The following is a 23,326-nucleotide window of genomic DNA, read 5'->3' on the forward strand; positions in this document are numbered from 1 at the left end:
TTGTTCAGAGAGGAAGGGCCATACCTAGTCTAGGTTAAAAGTTGTTCCCATTAGGTGAAGTCTCAGTGACTCCCTTACTAGAGGCTCTTGACTCCCTCTCTGGTTTTATGTTCCCTACTGAGTACAGATGAGTTTGCTAATCACAGACCAGAATAATCTCTAGCAGGAAGGAGACAGATGTGCCACCCGGTTAGGAAAACACACCTGCTTCTGATTTCTCATGAGGAGTTGAATGGTGCATTATCCTACTTCTTCCAAAAAGTGAAACTGCTAATAGAAGAGAGCTTGGGAGTGATGAATCTTTGCCCAATATTTCTAATGAGGATCAGGTACGTTATTAATAGCTAATAACAGAGCTCAGATGGCTGATTATGTTGTCATAGGCTATGCACACTATCTTTTATAATTTAAAGATTTCAACCAAAACTGTGTTGAAATCTGATATTGATAATATCTTTAACTAAGGTAGTACTACCTAATCCTTAAAAAAAGATGGATTAAAGTAATGATCGGATTATAGTTTCTGGAGTCACAGAATCTGGCTTTAACAATATAAATCTAAATGTATGACCTTAAGTCAGTTACCTAAACTCTCTGAGTCTCATTTTACATATTAGTAAGTGGAGACATTAGTAACTTCATCATTTTTGTGTGTGTGAAGCTAAACCTATGCTGGACAATCAAATTTATACTAGGTACTCAAAATAATTTATGCTAATTATTATTGTAGAAGAAATCATGGGGAAAATTGAAATGAAACAAGAATGCCTAAAAGGTTGTCAGCAGCATTTTATTCTTCATTTTGAAATGAAATTCTTTTCAAGCAATAGATTTAAATGCTTTCACTTTTATTCTGATATGATAAAGACAGTGTTTATAATTTATAAACTCAAAAAGAAACAGCACTGTATGTAAGGTGGCAAAGCTGTTCATGTTACTGAGATTCCAAGACCTGTAGTTCTTACCCTCTGCAGCTAATTCTTCTGATTTACCTTACAAGGACACAGTTCACAGAAGTTCAAAGTCCTAATGACGAGATAATTGAATTTCATGCAACTTCAGTTCTAACCAGTTCCAGTTCCATCTTTAAGGAAGGGGAACGTTTTGCCAGAAAGTTCTATAAATGATCCACATCTGAAACAGATTCAAATCAGAACCATTTATCCAGGACTTACTATAGATAGGACGCAAATAAGGTATAGTAGCTCCTTGCCAGAAAAAGAAAAATATAGTGGGAAATATATCAGGCAGGTTAAATATGGGTTTGTCATGTGTGAGGGCGTTCCATACTCCCTGATCACATATGGTCAAAATAAAGATGCTGATACAAGATGCCCAGACTAGACCAGCAGTCCTTCTGATGTTTCTCTTTTTCCTGTTTGGGGCCATCTAATATTACGACCTGTATAATGAGAAGGCTATGGCTGCTTCAATTCACCTTGCTGCTGCTGGTACTTAAAAGGAGAAATGGGCATGAAGGCACAAGAAGACGCCTATGTGGTTTTCTTTCTGGATTTTTTTCCCCATCTTTTCTTCATTTAATTGAAAAATTGACTCTTCATTTAAATACGAATGGGTCCAAGAACATAATGTTTGTATTTGCAAGTTGGAAAATACACATCGTTTGTTTCTTGTGTGTCTGTTTATTCTGTTCTTTTTTAACACAATGGTGTATCATTAAGAAAGCTTCAGGCATGTAAGAACAACCTAATTCTTTTTGTAAATATTACCCTTACTGAATCAAAGCTGTCCTTTCGATCAAGATCCTAGATTCTAAGAGGCAAATGGAAATAAATTACACAAAGTTCTTGAATAGTCATTTAGAAAATATTTTTGTTTGTCTTCTATTGACCTGAATGAAATCTTTCTGTAAACTTTTTAAAAACTGAATTCAGCTATTTTAAAATGAGTGTTAAGCCAAAGCAAATTGCAGCAATCTATATATTAATCTCCTTAATGTTTCTACCATCTAAAAAAAGAGTACTTTTCATGACATGAGCACACACATATTCTAACAACAGAAGTAATGTGTGCTTAATGCAGAAAATTTGCTAAACACCAAGAAATACAAAGAAAAATCGTAAGCCACGATTTTACCACCTGATTTAACTATTAATATATTCAGACTTTTTTCCATGCCAAAGTGCAACTAGTTTCTCAATAAACATATATTGTGTGTCTATTCTGTCCAAGGCACTGTGCGAGGCACTAGCACTGGGAATATCTATGTTATAGGTGAAATTATTTCTATCAATTCAGAGCTTATTTTTTAATGAGGGAGATAGACGTGAAATTTACAAAAACTATTTTTAAATTTATTGTAAGTGATATATGAGGAATTCATGGAGGCACATTTGAGGAAACAACATTTTGATTTACACTGAATGGAATTAATAATCAGAAGGATCTGGGATGGGTGAAGACAGCCCTAAGTAAATAGCACAGTATGGAGTTATGAATTACAGATTGTGTTATAGTCCGCATTAAAATTTTCTCACATCAGTATTCTTCTACAGCATCGGATTCATCATTCCATCATTCCATCAATCTATCATATGCAATTTACTTAACCAATCTCTTATTTTTTTAATACTTTAGGTACAGAATTAACAAATAATGATGTACTTCATTGCTATACACACAGACTTAACAACGTGTGAGATATATTTCTTTAGAATAAATTCAAAGTCATAGGAATGTACATGGTTAGCCAAATGATATACACATTTTTAAAGATTGTTTATAAAAACATATTGCCAAATTGCACTCCAGAAAGGATGTACCAGTTTACACTCCCATCAATAGAGTACCAGAGGGTCCATTTCCTACACCCTCATGAGCCCTAGATATTATCATTCCTTTTAATCCTTGACAATTTGATGGGCAAAGAGGGAAAAAGCACGTCACTGTTTTTATTTGCATTTCCTTGATTTTTAGTGAGATTCAACATTATAAAAATATTTTGAATTAAGCAATGACACAGGAGCTGGTTAGTTTTTCAGGCTCTGAAATATGCTAAACCAATGGAGAGAAGACACAATGAAGGAAAATATTCTGATTTCTATTTTTACTTTGCTATTTTTGGTTTGCTGTGGAAATATAGACTTTTTTATGAGAGGAAGGGACATGGATACAGAAAAATTGGAATTTTAGTAGTTGAAAAAGATTTTAGGAGGAGCTATAAATTGAGAAATTTTTACTATAAAGGCCATGCTTTTAAATAATTACAGAATGTCTTTATTATTACCTAAATCCCATACCACCTATAGATTTTAATAAAGAGAAGACTTTTAGGAAGACTAGTTAAAAATAAAGATGGTCTCTACTCATTCCAAATGTTGCTCATACTATATCGATAAATGATTTCTTCAATTGATAATGTTTTTTTCCTTTCTGTTTTTTCCTAAGGAAAAACTGGTCTACTTCCTGGATTGTTCTTTCTAGTCAAAAAATTGAATTTTACAAAGAATCCAAACAACAGGCTCTGTCCAATGTGGCAAGTATTTCTCTATTTCTATTGTTAATCATCTTTTCTAAAATATTATTTAATTAAAAGTTTGGTTTTTTCAGAAATCACACTAAAACCTCCAAGCTACCAACATCTGAAGGCAAACGGAGGAAATGACTCAATAAACTTTCAATCAGATGAAAGGAAAATAGAACTTAGTGTCTGTTTTATTAAGTGGTGCATTTGGAGAATAATCACAAAATGAGATGAATGGTGAGCAGCTATCTGGTAATGTGAAGGTAACACTTTAAATTAAGGTGTCATTTATAAATATTTTATTCTTATTTATGAAATGATCACTCAACGTAGCTACTTGCTCAAATAATGTATTATAAAGTGTGTTATAAAATGCACTGGTAATAAATGCTTAACGGATGATACCATGGGAAGCTGTTTTAAAGAATAAGACGTAAATCGTATTAAACCATGTATGTGCATCTTTAATACATGAATTTAAGTTGTTATCTAGCACGCTATAAAGTGCTTCAGACATTAATAAATAATAATAAACTGTTTATACATGGCACCTTAATATAGGGTGCTACCAATGAGGAAACACTCTAAGTTAACAAAGTGATTTTTTTTCTTAGTCTAACTGTGACATTCACTATATCCAGCTAACCTTTCCAAATATTTCTATGACTCCATCTAATAGAGCTAATATAATTTCTGTATCCTGTAGTTATTACAAAGTGAAATTTGTAGGGTTTCTTCATTGTACCTGGAGGAGGGCCTCACGTATGCCTACAGAGATTTCACAATGATATCCAGCAAGCAGGAGCAATTCAGAGCTATTTACTTGGGGCAATTCAGGCTCAAAACCTTGCTGCCCAAACACGAGAGAGCTGCCACAAGATGTAGAAGACAGCGGGCAGGCAACGTATCTGACAGCCTCCTGATTAGGAAGGACTTCAGGCAGGAACCAACCTGCCATAGCCCATCTGCCTGATGGACAACAAGGAAAGGGGTCGCCTGGCAGGAGCTAACCACAATGCACTAATTTATATTTGGCAGGTAATAAAACGATGGAAAGTTCTTTGCTCTCCAGCCACAAGTCGTGTTTGCAATGTAATCCTCTTTAAATAGGAAATAGAAAATCATTTTCTAGAAGATGTTTTTTTTAAAGAAGATTTCAGCAAGAACAAAAGGTAGCATTTGGCTTGCTTCTGATAATTGCAATAGCCTTTATCCCCAAGTGGCTTGCTGATTTTGGAGTCTCCATGCGGTCCAATCAGTAAACTAATTATGAATAAATTAAAAATATATCTCAGTCCTTTGTATTTTTAATTTAAACTGCCAGAGAAATTTGTTTTAGCATTTTGTTTTGTTTCTTTATTTTTGGTTACAGGAAGGTTGAGATAATCTTTTTAAGAAAAATAAAGTACCCCTAAGGGCCAGGCACAAAACAACTCCCATCCACTTGCAGGTCCTTTGTCTTCCCTTTGAATGAGTTCTAAGAGGGGAGGGAGTCAGGAAGGGAAAAAGTCGCTGGCCTTGCTGAGTTTGGCTGCTGAGAAGATGATCTTCATCCTGCTGAGTGAGAAGAATTCCACTGGGAGGAGAGTTTATGCGAATGTGTGGGATAATGGGAGAGATTAGATTCCATAGTAAAGCATTTGGTTTATTTTTATTTTATTATTTTAATCTCTTCCTGCCAGGAGATATAATTATCAGCTGTTTAATTTTATACAGGTGAAAGAAAACTCCCTTTTAGATTGTAGGCAAACCCTGTGAGTTAGCTTACTAATTGTATGCCTGTAGTTCAACCTTCAGATTTGTTGTAAATTGACAATAGACTTGACTTGTAGAAGAAATTGGTTAACATTTTTTTTTTTCCTGTAGTCCTTATTTATTACTTCTGGCTCTATTTTCAATGCTCTTCTGGTTTCTGCAAGGCACTCATTGTCTTCAAAGTGAATTCGGGGCAGGAACTAACTGTGTTTTGTGGTAATGGGGAAGAGAATTACAGATTCCTGTTTGTACTGCATGAATTGTCTTGCTAGTCAACTTCTTGGATTCATTTCTAACCAAGTATTAAAGGCCTAGTGGGATAGCCCACATTACCAGTTCCAGTCTCAGAGAAACGATACGATGATTGCCAGGCCTTGATTAAAGATGCTGTGGTTTTATTTTGAAGGAGATTTATGTTCAAGTTTCTGAATTTTTCTTGCACCCCCCTTAGACGTGTCCTGGTGTTGTTCATTGTGCTTCTGGGAAAGTCTGTCCTTTCCTCCAAGGGGTCAATAGAAGTTGCCTGAGTGAGTGCAGAATGTGATTTAAAGGAGTAAATGGTGCTTTAATCTTTAAACAAATGATCTTTGAATGTTAATGCTGTGGTGAGACAAAGCAGCAAAGTAGCTGGAGCAGAGTTCTGAAGTTGGACCACAGGGGATAGAATTCTATTTTTGCCACTTAGTAGCTGACAAAGTTTGCTCATTTCTTTGAGCTTCAGAACCCTCACCTATAAAATGAGAATAGTGACATCTGACAACAGAAAAAATAAGGAATGAAATTAAGTAATAAAAACAAAAAATATATAATGGCTGTAAAATAATTATACTGTATTAAAACATACTCTATTAAAATATATAAATATATTCTATAGCATATGATATATAATATAGTATAATTATACCATATTATTGGCCTATATTAGTTTTTCACTTGAACTGATTCAGACATTTCTAGAAGAGAGACTATATTAATTAAAGGAACTCCATCATGCATGGCCTCCAAAAACAGAACTGTGTATCAATAAGCAGCATAAAATGTTGCATGCGAGCACTGACTGACACTAACAATGAAGCCATCCATCCATCTGGGGCTCTAGATATAACCTCCTGCATGTCTGTATGAAGTTTCCCAGAGCCCTTATCTTCCTTCCCTTGGCTCTTACCCTAACTGTTTTCACATTTAATATAGCATGTTGCAAAGTGATCCTACATTCCATGTTTGGCTCCCTTTCTTTCAGAATGAAGTTTTTTCAGTTCATGTCTGTCTTATTCACTTACAGCTTCTATAAAAGAATACCAGCGACTGGGTGGCTTAAACAACAGACATTTATTTCTCATAGTTTTGGGGGCTGGGAAGTCCAAGCTCAAGACACCTAGCAAATCTGGTGTCTGGTGAGGGCCTGCTTCCTGGTTTGTGTTTGGCCATGTTCTCATCGTATCCTCACAGGGCAGAGAGCAGAAGGTAAGAGAGCAAACTTTTGTGTCTCTTCATATAAGGACACTAATTCCATTTATGACCTAATTACCTCCCAAAGGACTCACCTTCTAATATCATCACATTGAGGTTTCGAATTTCAACATGTGAATCTTAGAGGAAGACAAACATTCATTCCACAACAATATTCAAGTCACATTTTTATCAGAAGCAGCCTTCCCCTGAAAATAAGCACAGAATCAAGTCACTGGTGTGTGTAGATTAGAGATTCATAAGCTCTAGTTCCTCAGTGACTTATTTAAACAGAAGGCAGACTGCCCTATTCTGAAGGACATTAAATAGTAACTGACCACCTTATAATCATTATCATTTTATACCAGAGAAGACATTATAAAATACCCAATCTAAAATCTAGGAAGGGTAAAATCTCAGAATAAAGACATTATTTATCAAGAGATGAAACTGACCCCTTATACATCTACATATGTGGTCTCTGTTTTGCTCATTTCACCTCAAATTAGGGCAAGTGTGATCCAGACTGGCTAGGCCTCCAGGGAAGAAGAACATTTGAAAACTGCTGGTGTCCCTAGATCTGGATTTCCTAGATTATAGAGGAAAGGATAGTGCTCATATTCTCATAGGTTTTCTTTTATAGCTATATATATATATATATATATATATATATATATATATATATACACAATACATTTAATATATATTCTGATCTGTAACTCATTTTAAAATTTTAAAATAGATGCTATAAAATAATGCAGAAACCATTTTTAGTAAAATGTATAAAACACCTATGTAAATGTTAATACTTATTAATCAATTACCTGCATAAGCACCACCCTGTCAGGCTTCTAGAAGCCCCACCCCTATCATTTGTCCCTTTGCCATCACAATCTCTTCCCTTCCTCCGGAGTTAGACACTAACCTGCATTTTAGCCCTTATTTTATTGTTTTTTTCATTATTTTACCACCTATATCTGTATCCCTTAAAAATATAGTCTGTTTTTGGATTTATATAAATGGAATCACAGTGTGTGTTTCTTTCTTCCTTTGCTAAGTATGTCTTGCTTTTTCTGTCCTTCACTACTTTATCATTCCATGTTTTTCTCTACTAGTTTAGGAGGGACACACTTTGTTTCTCTCTAGTTAATAGTTAGCCTAGGATTACAACATTGGCACATACCAAAGACTAAAGCTAGTAAAATCCTTTACTCTCTTCTGAGATATTACTTTACAATATTTTTAATCCATGTATTCCCTTCCCAATGTATATGTTATTGCTGTCTGGTATTTTAATTTTTTTAACACCACTAGATATTATTCTCTTTTCTACAGTCAATGTTGGTTTATATTTGCTCAATTATTTGCAGTGTTCTTTGCTGTTTATTTCTTCCTGAATCTTAGTCTTGCCTTCTAAAATCACTTTTCCTTCTGCTTGAAATGTAGCCTAAGAAATTCTCATTTTAAGGGTCTTTTGTTGACAATCTATCTCAGTGTCTGCTTATTTGAAAAGAGTCTTTATTTCTTCCTCATTCTGGAAATATATATTGTCTCTCTCTAGATATAGAATTTTGAGATGGCAGTCATTTTCTTTCAGCATATCAAAGATAATCATTCTACTGTTTTCTGTCATCCATTATTGCAATCAAGAAATCATCAGTTAACATAACTGCTCTTCTCTTGTTGCTCATATTATTTTTCTTATTACATTTGCTTTTCTACAGTTTTACCATGATGCATAGAGATGTCAATTTCTTTTTATTTTTCTTGCCTAGATTATTGTGCTTCTTGAAATTGTTTATTACTGACATCAATATGTTTTAGAAAATTTCCAACCACTATCTTTTCAAATATGTCCCCTTTTCCAGGTTCTTATTTCCTTCTAAGCCTCCAATTAAACCTACATTAATTTTTTTTCACTATATCCTCCAAATATTTTACACTCTTCTTTGTCCTATCTTTTTGTCTTTTTGAGCTGCATTGCAAATAATTTCTCTTTATTTATTTCAGTTCTTTAAATCAGTTTCCTTTTATAAGACACATTAAGTATTTAATTTCAATTATTGGAATTTTTATTTTTAGACATTTATTTCTTTTTTTGAATTTACTGTGTCATTGTTAAAGTTAATTGTTTCTTGCAAATATTTTTAAGAATTTTATTTTGTTAAAACTAGGAGACATGACTGTTCTGTAATTTACGTTTTGTAATTCTAATATCTGAAGTCTGTGTCAGTTTGTTTCTGTTGGTTCTTACTAGTATTGCTTTGTTTCCTTGTGTGTTTGGTTATCTTTGCATGATAATCACTGTTATTGATATATTATCATAGGAGGTTCTATGAGGTCTAGGATAAATGAATCCTTCTCCAGACTAATTTACATTCTTCTCAAGATGTCTGGGACATTCCTTGTGACTGATTACTTCAAGCTAAATAGTATAAAATTTTCAGATTATGTCTACATCATAGGAAGGCTACTGTGCTACAACTTCTCAAGGACAATCTTGTTTTTCACTCTTTCTTTCTTTCTTTTCTTTCTTCCTTTCTTCCTTTCTTCTTTTCCTTTCCTTCTTTTACATTCCTCATCTACCAAGATAGTCTTCTTTATATTCTCTTGGGATTGGAGAAAGAGAAGAAGTTTAATATTGGTTGTACCTTATTCTTTTCTAAGACCTCAGGCAAGACCTTGTCCCTTCATTCTGTTAGGTTGATTGATCAAAGATCAAATGTGTAGGATAAACAAATGACTACAGGAAAAATGCACTCATGTTGCTTTGATATTTAGTTTTCCTCACTGGGTTCAGAGTCCCATCCCCCCAAAATATTTCCCTGGCAGTTCCATTCTCTTTATAGACTTTCAATTGTTTTAAGGTAATTTTAAGAGGAAATATTTTATCCAGCATTTTTTTTATTGTTTTCAGTGGGAGAGTTGGTCCAAAAACATAGCTTCTCATTACAATATACCTCACTTTAATTTAAGTATGCATTTGGTTAATCAAGTTTGTGCTATTTATATAAGGCTTGGTGGGAAAAGACTTCATAAGAATATGTATTGAAATCCTACAATGAACAGCTTGCTCGTTAGGGCTACATATAAGGCATAGAGATATAATCAAGATATAGTCTTTGTCTTGTAAAATCTCTGCCAAAAAATAGGGTGAGATGAAATAAGAAACATAGTAGAGTTTTTTGTTTTGGGGCTCTTTTTTTGAGGGAGCACTCACATCTGTGAGATTTGCATAGGGTCTTGAAGGATGGTTATAATTTCAATGTGTGGAGATTTGTGAGCAGGGAATAAAGGTGAATGAAAAACATGAACAATGGCATAAAACTGGGAATAGGCAGAGTCTTTGCACTAAAAATAGAAGTGAATATTTGGTTTGATTAGAAGATAGGATAAATGAAGACAATTGAGAAGAGTGCTGTGGATTGAGATTTGCTACCTGGGGCAAATCTTTAATAAGGTGTGTTAGTATTCTCCAGACACCTTATTCCTAGAATAATCTATCATGGCTATTCTTTTAACAAACATATACTTAACAGCAGTGCAATCCAGTGTTATGTGTCTTAAAAGGGCCAGGCCTACCGTGGGACCAAACCAAGAGAAGAAACTGACTCTTCTCAGATCATGGCTTCATCTCATTTAGTGCAGGAGTAAAAACTTTTGTCTCAAAATCACCTACATTATTATTTGTTTCATCTGGTGGTAGAGAAATATTGGAGAAACAGGAGTTGTCAGTTTGATTTATCTTCTCAGTCCTTGAATCATACTCCTTGTATTTTTCAGATGCACTTACCTATTTTACTATCAGTGGAGTATTTCAATTGACTCCAGCATGTCTAACACAACTTGCCTCCTAGGTACCTGCAGTACTTTGTGATTTTTGGAGTTCTTGCTTGATGTGTAGGGGAGGCACCTGACTATGTGCATGGAATATGGCAAATTGGTGTTCGTGGTTAAACAAAACCTATTGACTAAATGCCTAATGGAGAAGAAGCTCTGTAATTTAGAGCATCCATTCATTTATTTATTCTATCAACAACTAACAAATTCTAACATATGATTTCTACTCTCAAAATGCTTATAGTATGGTAGAGGAGACAGAATCATATATAAGTTTGTTATAATAAACCATGATTAAAGTGATACAGGATATTAGACAACATTCTGTGAAATGATTTAGCTATAGGTAGTCCTCGCCCAGGGAAACTGTTGCAAGTAATGATTAGTCTGTGTATCTCTCCATTTGTTCAAATATTATTATTTGATGCTATTTATCAAATATTATTGAGCATCTTCTATATTTAAGTCACAATGTCAGATGTTCTAAAAGATATGAAAATGAATCAGATTCAAACTCTTCCCTTGAGAGTCTAGAAACAAATTGAAAGTATGCCCCCCAAATTGGATAGTTATAGTGAAAAAATGAACATTGGTAGTTGTTCTAAAATGGCATGAACAGAGGCATGAGTTAGTTTTATGGTAATTTGGAGATGGGAGTGACTGTTTCCTTTTGGAAAGGATTCTAAATAGAAAATGACATTTTAGGATGAGTAGGATTTTGATGCAGCTATGGGGGAAAACATTTGATGTAGAAATAAGCAATGGTAAAATATAGAAAATTATGTCTTTAATGCATTTGCTTATTTTACAGATATGTACCAATCTCTTGCCTTCTCCTCCCTGCTGTGTATGCTAGTTACTGTTCTTAAAAACATTTTAGTGGAAATTGTCTGAAGACTAGAGTGAATATTCCCCAGTCCAGAATACTTTATGTTTCTTCTACTAGATGCCTGGGAACAGTGCCAGTGACAGAGAGCTTCAAAATAAGTTGAAGAACAGCACTGTAGAACAGTAAGCAGTCTAATTTGGCTAGGGAGTCATATCGAACTGGTTCATGAAGAACCTCGAACAAGATTGGGAGAAGAGATTATTTAATTCTGTAGGTAATGTGGAGCATTTTGTAACTAATATGAAATATCCTCATGTTAGGAGAGAATCGGAGTTTTGAGAGACATGTTTTGGACATACACACACACACACATATATTCCCATTATATAATATATATATATATATATATATATATTTCTCTTTTTAATAAAAATGCATGTAGGACTTGTTAAATTATCAAGAGGCGTGTTCTAAAAATTTATGCAAATAGATGAGAGCAATAAGGCCTGAGCTCTTTGAATAAAGAAAATAGCAAAATGGCTAAGTTTGTCATTATTTTGGGTCAGTGCATTTAGTAAATCACATTTTTTCACTGACAAAATATTTGATATTCTCATATGCCTTTGACCTTTAACAGTATGGTCATTTCTAAAGAAGTTCTAGTGCAAAGAGAACAAACAGGGCAATTCGTCCAAGGAGAACTGAAAATGTGCCGTCCCGAGAACATTTGGGGTGTCACCACATCGGTAAGCACGAGTAGCAAACCTGAAAGGATTTCCTTGTGACTCCAGAATATCTATTCAGTGTTACACCCCACTACGGTAAATGCATCCTGAAATGCCTTCCTGGTTTCAGAAGTTTCTCTTGTATCCACATACACCAACAATCAGACCAGGTGAAACTCAGCACTCATTAATTAGGTGGATGAGATCCACTGTTTCTACTACGTTCAATATGTATTGCTCAGAAAACTTAGTGTCACTTTTAACATAAATTCAAAAGCATTATAAATATTTTAGGGAAGATTTTTCTCCAAAATTGTGTGATTCTAAAATCAGTATTTCAGCATATTACGTGTTGATTGTATATAGGACTTATTTTTGCCACTTGTATGTTTTTCATTTTACTTTGTACTAATATGTACTTCTAACCAGAGGCAAAAACTGGCGGAGTTTCTTCTTTTAGAATTGTATATTTATGGAGTATAATGTGATGTTTCAATACATGTATGTACTACGGAATGATTAAATCAAGCTAATTAACATATCCATCACCTCATATACTTAACATTGAGAACATTTAAAATCTACTTTCTTAGCAAGTTTCAAGTATACAGTATATTATTATTAACTATAGTTACCATACTGTACAATAGGTCTCCAGTACTTATTCATCTTGTCTAACTGAAATTTTGTGCACTTTGACCAACATTTCCTCGCACCCTTCCCCTCCACCCCCAGACTCTGGTATCCATTCTACTCTTGACTTTTATGTGTTTGACTTTTTAAAAATTTTACATCTAATAACAGAAAACTTTTCCAGGGCATTGAATAAACTATTAACTTTTTCAAACCACTCATTCAACCATAACCTTGAAAGCAAAAAAGGAGTAGTATAAAAGGCCTCATTAAAATAATTTGTTTACTTTTTTTTAATATTGTTTACTTCCAGTGTGAATAATGAACACAAGCATTAATTAAATAATGTAATGCATCTCATGCTCATTCACTGTAGTATGACTTTAACAACAAAATGAACTTATTTATGGAAGTAAAATGATGTGATTTAGCAAAAAGATGAAAATACTTTCAATCAGAAAGCTATTCATGAATTATTGAATATTCTGTGCAAAATGAATATAGAATGATTTTATCTTTGTACAGTGAGTATTGAGTGTTTTTGCAGATCCCTGCTCAAGAAAATCATGAAAACTGGAGGGACAAACAATAGATCTACCAACCTTAACCTAATGAAGGCATATAAAAATTTCTGTTTAATATTTTAATTCTTATAATGATAGTACTCTTGTAAAGGGAGCATGGTTATCATTGGTGTCGTTTATTAGTGTACCCATATATTACTGTACCATCATATGGACTCATCACACATTTAATAATTAGGAAAAACACTTACAGTCCAAAATCTGTAGGATAATGGATAGAGATGGAGGTAAAGAAAGAAACAAAAGGAAATTAAATTCTAGAGTTTTATTAATGTAAACTTTGTAAAGAAAAAAATGAAATCAAGTGATCAATATTACTATAAATGAAGCCAGGTTCTCTGGTTATAATTTTCTCAAGATTTGGCCATTAACTATAATAAATTCTGTATCTTACATAATTTTTAATAACCACAAAAATCTATGAAATTGATAGGATGCCTTATAAATGGATAACAGTTTACTGTCCCTCAATAAACCTCACCTTAGGCACTCTCAGAAAACTATTTTAATTATAAAGCTTGACTCTCTGTGGTTTATCATTTTGGTCAATGTAATGCATCTGTTTTGGAGCTTATATTTCTCTAAGATAAAATAAACTTTTACCCCACAGTGTATTTCTTAATTTATGGACTATATGTATTTAGTCTTCCTTAAAAATTCACTGCTAAATTGAAATGCTCTGGGAAGCAGTATATCACATTAGGTAGAAATAGAGGCTTTCAAGTCAGACCACCTAGGCTAGGAATCCCTGGTTCACATTTTATTTGCTGCTATAATCCTTGGTTGTCTCAACCTCAATATGAGGTTAGTAAGTCTACCTGTCTCATAGAGCTATATGTGAGAAAATTGATATAATGTGCCTGGCACATAGAAAACACAATAAATCTTATTTATATTTATTATTGTTATTATTACTACATGAAGCAATAGAATATGGTGGTTAAGAGTAGTGGTAGATGAGAGAAGGGGAAAGAGAACATGGAAAAGAGCTGCATGCTCTTTAAAACTCTTAAGCCCAAAGGTGTCTTATATCACTTTTTGCTCAGATTCCAGTGGTGGGAATGAATTATTGGCCACATTTTGATGCAAAGGGGGATAGAGAAGAAATTGAGTCTCCAGCTGGTGTGCTGCTTCCCATGACAAATCTAGACACCCGAAGAAGGAGCACAGCACACATTTTGGCGTAGAAACACCCATCTCTGCCACAGTGAAAGCAACATCAGTTGTCTCAACCCTGGTTTTCTGGAAGTCACAGCCTGAATTAAGCATTGTGCTTTATTTGGGAGGTACAAATCCAGGACACAGAGAATAAAGTAAAAAGGAAGTGAGGCTGGAAATGACAGGAAGTAATTCCTGGGATGTGTTTCCATGATGGCTGCCACTCTACAGTGAGCCTCAGAGAGACAGGTGTGCTGCTCAGCAATAAAAGGGGCTGCAAACAGAATGTGTGGTGAAAGCTTGAAGCAATCTGTGGAAGGGAGGGAGCAGAAGAGGAAGACGGAATTCATCTTCCATTTTTCTTCCCATTTCCTGCTTCCCTTTGGTTAAAGGTCACCACCCAGAGTCTTTACTTGCCTGCATCTTATGGACCCTGGCCCCACTTTGGGGTGGCTATTTAGAAAGCCAGATCCAACACCCTGCAAAGTCACATTTCAACTAGATCCAGAAGTGGTGGAAGGAACCAAAAGACCCTATATAATCTGACAGCCTGGAGAGAGGGCCTGGCATTCCAAGAAAGTGACTGGTCATCCTCAAGAGGTGGGACTACATGGCTCAAGCAGGTCTGGTCATATACAGGAGCAGCTGAGGTGGATTGAGTGGATGACAGACTAGGGAGAGACTCTGAGGAGGCACCTGAGACTTCAGAAATGTGCCCAAGCTATTCACCTTGAAGAAGCAAATTAGCATTTTATGTAATGCAAATGTCAAACAATATCAGCTTACAAGAAAAGTAGACTAAGTAGAAGCCATTATATTTATTGTAGCAAGATTTTAACTTAGAAATAAATGAAATGTGGGTTCATTGCTTGAAAAAGAGAGAATACTTTCTTCTCAAAAACAAACAAACAAAAAGCACACAACATCACTCTGGTGACCAAAATCACTCACAAAGGTTTATTTTTCTGAAAATCTGGTTTGATTTGGGCATGTAATATACTGAGAAATTTCACTACAGAAACAATTTCAGTTATTATTAACATCATTTATATTCATATACATAAAACCCACATCTTATAATCAAAGTATCCTTTTCTATGTTGACAGGGGCCATACTTTAGACATTAATAAGATCAGGTATCCATTTAGCACTCTTTCCTAAATCATTTTGCCCAAATGAGAATTTATAAGTGAGTTTTATCCTCCTCCATGAACGATTTTCCAGAATCAAAACCAGTTATGTGATAAAACTTAATTCCTCTAAACAGATTTTCTGTTTCAAGTTTCAGAATGATAAGGACAATCTGAGTCTATATTCTGGAATAGCAATTAATCCCAAATAAAAAATGGCAGCTAATAATCTGATTCATAAAATCCGAGCTTCATCCCTCTCTCTCTCTCTTTTTATAAAACTACATCTAGTAATAAGAGTATGAGGAGGAATGGCTAAATGATTTGTAGCCTACATACATGCCCAGCCTTCATCGTGGGAACTACCATCAAGCAAAGCAGCATCTGACCTTTGATATTTTCTTAATATACATTAAAAGACTATGGACCCCAAATATCCCATAAAGAAAAATGGGAAACTTAATCTAAGTCAGAGAAAAAAATATTATAGAGAAAATACTCCATCAGTTATTATTGGGAAATAGTGAAGAAGGACTAAGAGAATAATAAAAATCAGAAGTGGGAGAGACCTAGGATCAATTTTTAATGACTTCACATTGCTCCAACAAAGAGGCTTTTATCGTTTATTGTCCAAAAGTGGTAACTCTTAAATAATTCTATTTAAATATTTTCAAAATCAGTCATTTCTATTTTAAGTTTACCCCAGAAGAGAGATATGTACATTCTTAGATTTTTAAACTCATATTTAGTCAGTTTTTAAAAAGTTTATTTTTATAATGATGTACAATATGATCCATTGGCATCATGCAGTTCATTAGCAGACTTTTCTTGTGTTTCATAGCTGTAGAATCAGAAATATGTTTTCTATTAAAGGATTCTTTAATTTCAGGCTTCTTGAATAAAATCTTGATTGTCTTCCAAATAAATTCAACAACTTTTCTGAACTACTTATTTCAATGTTTAACACTTAAATGCTGGAAATTTTCCCTTCTAATAATCCTTAGTTCCTACAGTTGTTCTTCGAGCCTAGGTCTTTCTCTTTAGCTTTGTGAAAATGAGCTACTGATTAGGACCATTTTTACAAAGCCCTCTCTCTACTTAGTTTTCTCTTCTTGAGGTTACTGTATTTATTTGCTTTAAGGTTACTCAAATAACTTTACCTTTTTCTGTCATACAAAATCTCTATTACTTGCTTTGATTGTGCCATAAGATCAGTTCTTACTTAAAATCAGTGTAAATGGAAATATTGTGCTTTCACTTCCTATGTATTTCTCACTTTGTAAATTTCATTCTGAGATGTATTAGTTATTTTTATTTATTAATGTATTGGACTGAATCCAGATATTTTCCATGCAGTTCACCGATTGTTTCAATAGTTCACAAATATCTGTTCAACACTTATTTTGGACCATTTGGCTAGATTCTGGAAAAATAAAAGAACATGAGACAAACCCAGTTCTCTGATTGCATAGCTTGGAGAATGAGACATATCAAAAAGTAGTCACAATGTGTCAATAGCAAAGAGCTGTAACAAAGTATGTTTTGAAGTAGGAGAAGTGGTGGAAAAGAGTGACTGTACCTGCAGAGATAAAGGAAACCTTGTAGAGATCTTTCCGGAGTTGCATCATGAAAATGAGCAGGATTAGGGCAGATGGCAGGCAAGCAGGGCGGATTGAAGAGGGAGTTAAATGGATTCCAGGTGAAAAGGATGCATGCATACTCTTATCCCAAATGTACAGAGTTGTGAAAACAGGTTGCAATTTGGATATAGCAGCATAGCTGGTGTGGAGAAGAATTGGAGAACGAATGGAACCGAGAAGGAAAGTTAGGAGGCGATGCAAAGGAAACTGTATACCTTACTGAAGGACCTGTACATTATTCTGTAAATAATAAATTTTCCAGAAGAAATACTGTGAGGTTTGGATTTTTTTAAAAATAAGTCAAAAATGTGGAGAATGAACATAAAAGATTTTGACTGGTCTCAGAGGCAAGAGCTAGAAGACTTTAGGTGAGAGAAAATAAGAACTCAGATGAGGTTATGATTGTGAGATGGAGAAGATGGAGCTAATTCTGCAATTAGAGCTTTTGTGCCTTTTGGGTATGAATGGTAAGGGAAAGGGGGGTGTTAAGAAATGTTCAGATGAAATAAGTAAAGTGATTATTAACCAAGACAAGCCATAGGGAAAAGGGGACAAGTCTGTGAAGATAATGATTCCACTGAGGTGTCTGTGCTATCCTCTAGCGATGGGGTAGAAAATACAGGTCTGGCAGAGAGGACAGATCTGGGGGCGAGAGGAACCCACTAAGAAGTCAACGCAAGACTGAAGCCCACAGGCAGCAGTGAGCTGGGAAAAAATAATGAAGGCCTAGACTAGTAAGTCAGAGGTTACCAACAATTGGGAAGTGGGAAGAGGAAGAGAAGGCAGTGATAGCAACAGAGAAGGAAGAGTATAAAAAGTGAAAGAAGAATTTGGAAAGAAAATATTTCCATAGCTGAGGAACAAGAGGGCTTTAAGGAAAAAGGCCAATAGAAGCTGACAGCACAGAGTTCAAGATCTTGATGGGAAACAGGGCATCAGATTGGTTTTGTTAACCTAAAAGGCCAATATATTTTAGATAAGTCAAAGAGGAGAGTAAAAGTCAGACTGCAGTGGTTAAGAAGGAAACGGAACATGAGCAAACCAATGTGAATGCAGAACAATCTGGCAATAATGGAAGGAAATAGGTAAGACTGAGAAAGAGTGAGATTGTGGAGTTGATGCTTGCTTTGCCTCTATTTTTTTTTTTTTAACAAGAGTGACCTGAGCATGGTTATAGACTAAAGGATAGAATCCATGTGAGAGTGGGAAAAAGTAGGAGAAAGGGACAACTCAGGAAATGCAGGACAAGACTGGATGAAATTAGGAACTAGAGAGGAATAAGCCTTGGGTTTCCTCTGAGGCAAAGCAGGACATGGCTTGTGAGTCGTTTATGGACTGTATGGCAGTGCCAGGTCAGATAATGTTGGCACTCACAGAGGTCACTGTCACGCCCAGGCATGGCAGTTCATTAGACAAGAGTCACAGGTCCAGGCCCAGAATTCTGGAGACCAGAACAGAAGTGAGAAATGTTCACACTTACAAGGAAAAAAATAGAAAATGTGAATGTTTATTCTTGGACCTAAAAAGGGCATTGCTTTTTATGTGAATGAACTAGTAGGAGGAAAAGAAGGGCGTGTGGGGGAGGCCATATATTCTGTTGTGATCAAGAACTTGGAACTTGGAGTCAGATAAAAGTGAGTTCACATCTCAGCTGAAGCACTTCCGGAGCATGTGACCCTAGGTAAGACACTCTGCCACTCCCTGCTTGACTTTGTTCATGTGTAAGTTAAGGCAATGGTAATATTTTTACCAAATTGTTTTAAGAAATAAATAAGATATTGTTATAAAGCTTTCATAGAGCAAGACAGGAAGCTATCATTAAAGCTTATCTTTGTTTGTTCATTTTAATTACACACACTAAGTAGGAAAGTGGGAAGAATTGTGAATTTTCTAACACAAACACTCCGTGATCTCTGCGAAATAGGAGCAAACCACTTGACAGGGCAGAGTTGTAAGGGCCACAGCTTTGGGAGAGAGGTGTCTTGAGGAAGAAGAGAAAATGACTAGGAACATATCAAAGGTTTGCTAGGCAGAGTCAAAGGCCCAGCTGAAGAAGGGCCTTTGTTTTTAATGTTGCTACCCTGAATAGTTAAAGTTATTTCTCCAGTATTAGGTGATAGAAGGAAGATCAAAGAGGGACACGCAGATGAGAGAGGTATCACTGGCAGAGAGGGTGGGTGGAGGGAGTTGTTGAAGTGACTGTTGAATCAGGACATCAAGCCTGGATGTGGAAGGAAGTGAAGCCAAGAAGGGCTTGAGAGACCAAAAGTCACAAAAGTCAGTGACGTCAATAATATCAGGATCAAACATAACAACAGAATGGAAACATCACAACGGTGAGGAAACCTCCGAAAGTGGGATTGTTGGATGAGAAGCAGAATTTAAACTGCAGAAGTGGAGAGGAGGTGAAGGAGTGAGGCCATGAAAATGAAAGAGACAGGGCAAAGTCGTGCACAGGGTGCTCACAGGGATGACACCACGAGATGACTAAGAAGGACAAAGTTCCAAGTGCAATAAATCTGAGCCCGCTGTCATGGGAATGAGTTTATGATGCAGATGAGAACATTTCAAGATTGACACCACTAGATGATGAGAAGACTTTGAAAACTCAGAATGCTTTTCACCCATAGGTTTCCTCTAGCTCTATATCATATGGAGTCTATAGGTAATTATGCAGAGTCTGAGGCTAACATGGGATTTGTAAAGGAAAAGCCACTATCTTCCTTATCCCTGGAGTCCCAGTGCCCAGCGAAGTGGCTCACATTGATTCAGAATAGGTGTTCAATAATTGTTTGTTGAATGATTCCGTGAAATCCCACATTCAGTCCAGATATGAGTCCATTAAACTGTTCATCACTTCCAAATCACAAACCAAAGACTGCATACCCATTTTAAAAAATACAAATCTTAATTGCTGTAAAAGTGGGCATTTTAAGACACCCAAGACTTCCTTCCAAATCACGAAAGCCAGTTGTATTTTGGTATTTTTCCTTCATTCATGAATTCAGCAAATACTAATTTGCTCAATGACAACTATGTGTGCCAGGCACTGTTCCATACCTTGGGAAAAACAGTAGAGGAAAAGGGAAATGAGGCCCTAGCTCAGGGAGCTTAATTCTAGTGGGGGAAACACAGACAGTCAGCATATAAAAATATATATGTTAATTTCAGGCAGGAGGAGGGCTGCAGTGAAATTAAAACAAGCAGTGGGATAGAGAGTAACCAGGAGTGCTTGCTGGAGCACAGCTCTTTCATATAAGACAGTCAGACAAGACCTCTGACAAGGTGACATTTAACTGGGACCTGATGGATAAGAAGGAGCAGGCCATGTGAAGATTAGGAAATATTCCAGACAAACAGGTGGGGTAAAGGACCTAAGGCAAGATCAAGTTTAACAGAGAAGGACAAAAGCAAAATCAATATGTCTGTCCTGGAGTCTACGTGCAAATTCGTACATGTTTTAGCCTGAGTATGATCCCAGTATATATGCAATTTTTAGGATCTGCACATCGGTTAAGAACAAACTCTGGAGTGACACTGCTTGCATTTAAATCCTGGCCCCTCATGTTCTAGCTCTGTTCTAACCATTCTGGTATATTTTCTTACCTGTAACGTGGTAATAATCAGAATACCTACTTCATAAAGTTGTTAAGATTTAACTGAATTAAAAAGTTGTAAAGCACTTGGGGATGTGTTTGACCCATAAGAAGTGCTTGCTATGTTTTATATATATAAAATATAATGACTGCATTATATGGAGAAGATAATCCCTTTTGTTACATACTCTTAAAGATTATTTTGTTGATTCTGAGTATCACCTCATTTAAGTAACTCTCTAAGAAGCATGTTGCTTTTAATTTTTCTACATCATAAATCACTTGACAATGCACATCATTATCATGCTTTAAAATTTTCCACAATAGTAATCACCTGGATAGCACAGTGTGGGTAAACCAATGAAACCTTTTCATGGATCAAAATATGGGGCATTTAAAGGGCATGGCTCATCTTGATGGGTTTCTCGTGAAGTTACTACTAAATAACAAGGGAAAGGTGGGTGTGCTAGCAACATCTCTCTTGCCAGCTGAATTTATCCTGCAGAAAAGTTGTGCTTGGTTTATGCAATGTTTTGAACAAAAATTATTCAGTTGCCAAAAAACAAAATCGCAATTTATCATCAAAAAATCCAGATTTCTGGCTTCTGACAAATAGTCTGTTTCTATTAAGCTAATACTGTGTTTCCCCAAAAATAACACCTACCCATAGAGTAAGCCCTAGCAGGATTTCTAAGCATTTGCACAATATAAGCCTTACCCCAAATATAAGACCTAGTGATGGGCGTGGCTACGCAGCGTATCTGCACAACCCATGCATTTCCTTGCAGAGGAGTAAAGAAGACGAGCAGCCCTTCTCATCTGCCCTATTGTGACAGCTACTCTCCCAGAGGTGACTGGAAAGGTGTGGGCAGCCCCACCAACAAGGTCCACTCCCCCGTCAGGTCCCAGCCATCCTGTGCATGCTGCAAGCTGAGGCTTTGAGGGGAAAGACTCCTCAGTGAAGTGAGGAGCGGGACCCTCCGCTTTAGGTATTGTGTGTCCCCAGGGGGAAGAAGGAAAGCTGTGGCTGCCATTTTACTCAGCACTGTGGGCCTCTCTCACCCCCCACAAACACCAGGGGATAGGGGAAAAGCTTCAGCAAGCAGTCTCCTACTGAGTCCAGAGAAATCATTTCTGTTCTACTGTGCAGATTGGACCCAGTGCTCACTAATTCTCTGATAAATAAGCCAGCCCTGCTCATTTAATGAGAGCTCTATTGCTCCACATGAGAGATTGGGGCCAATGGTTCTAAAGGAAATAGAGTCGCAAGAAATTCAGGATGGGATTCAGGGTTTGGAGAGTTATGATGATGTCCCAGAAGAAGACAACTTAACTATATTTGAATAAATGTAGATTGTTTTATCGTACTTAAAAAAAAATATCATCCCCTGAAAATAAGCCCTAGAGTGTCTTCTTGAGGAAAAATAAATATAAGACCCTGTCTTATTTTGGGGGAAACATGGTAGAATTAGATAAAATAGTTATGAGGCAACAAATGTGGACACATAATTTCTTTTAATATTTTTACCATTCTTTCATTATTTCATGTTTTATCTTAAAGTTCATGTTAAAAGCATTGTCTAAAAATATCATAAGCCATGTATATTAAAATTTTAAAGTATTCTATGGAAAATGACTTGAGAAATGTACTGAATTTATTTATAGAGAAACCTAGATAATTTATATATACAGAAACTTCTTGAAAAAATAGTAATTTTCCAAACTGGTAAACTTTTTGTTTAATAATGGAGTTGTGAAAATTTACAGTTATATAAGTGCTATTCACTTGAATCAATTGAAAAGATGAAGCAGCAAATATAAGTGATATTCCTATTATTTGATTATTATGAATTATCAAAATAAAACAACTTTTAATTAATATTAACTTTGTAATTGTGTAGAAGAAAGCATACGTTATAATCTATTTGGTCTAAATTAAATGGATTAAAATTATACATATACTTATGCGTATAGTCTTAAAGTCTAAAATGTGAATATATTAAAGGCATAATTGACACAATAAATATTTATTGAGTTTATTAACATATGAAATAAAAAGCTACCAGAGGACTTTGAGATTAATTAATCCACCTGCTCAATTTTCTTAATGATATATGTAGCCAGAATTTAACTTTTCTAACGTCACAAAGCTTAAACTCTGTAATAATTTTTTGCATTACATTATGATTTATTAATTTTTTCTTTTAAGTTTAATAAGTTTATGACTTAAAATGCTTTTATGTTATATTGGTGATTGAATAGCAAAATTACATATTATTGAGTAGCAGATTTAAAACTTTTATTTTTTTTAGAATTACCAAAACACCATTTCAAAATATCAACAGTTTAAATATTAATTTTTCCTACTATCTACAATTAATGAAATAATTGTAAAAATAGACTTCTAATTTTAGATGGTTAAAATTATAGAGTCTCAAATGAAAATTTATACAAATTGTGTTTTCGTTGGTGGAGAAAAAAGGCTTTATATCATAAATATGT

At 35.2% G+C, this 23,326-nt stretch overlaps 1 protein-coding gene across 2 annotated transcripts in view; it reads left to right on the plus strand.

The window, feature by feature from the left end:
- Nucleotides 1–23,326, plus strand: part of ARHGAP15 (Rho GTPase activating protein 15) — a 604,592-nt gene that overhangs the window by 95,372 nt on the left and 485,894 nt on the right. For both annotated transcript variants that reach the window (XM_020288414.2, XM_020288413.2), the window contains exon 5: nt 3,409–3,496. In XM_020288414.2, the coding sequence (XP_020144003.1) occupies nt 3,409–3,496 (88 nt within the window). The remainder of the gene's footprint in view (nt 1–3,408; nt 3,497–23,326) is intronic.

This window comes from Microcebus murinus, chromosome 8 (genome assembly GCF_040939455.1).
Source record: "Microcebus murinus isolate Inina chromosome 8, M.murinus_Inina_mat1.0, whole genome shotgun sequence".
Classification (NCBI taxonomy): Eukaryota; Metazoa; Chordata; class Mammalia; order Primates; family Cheirogaleidae; genus Microcebus; species Microcebus murinus.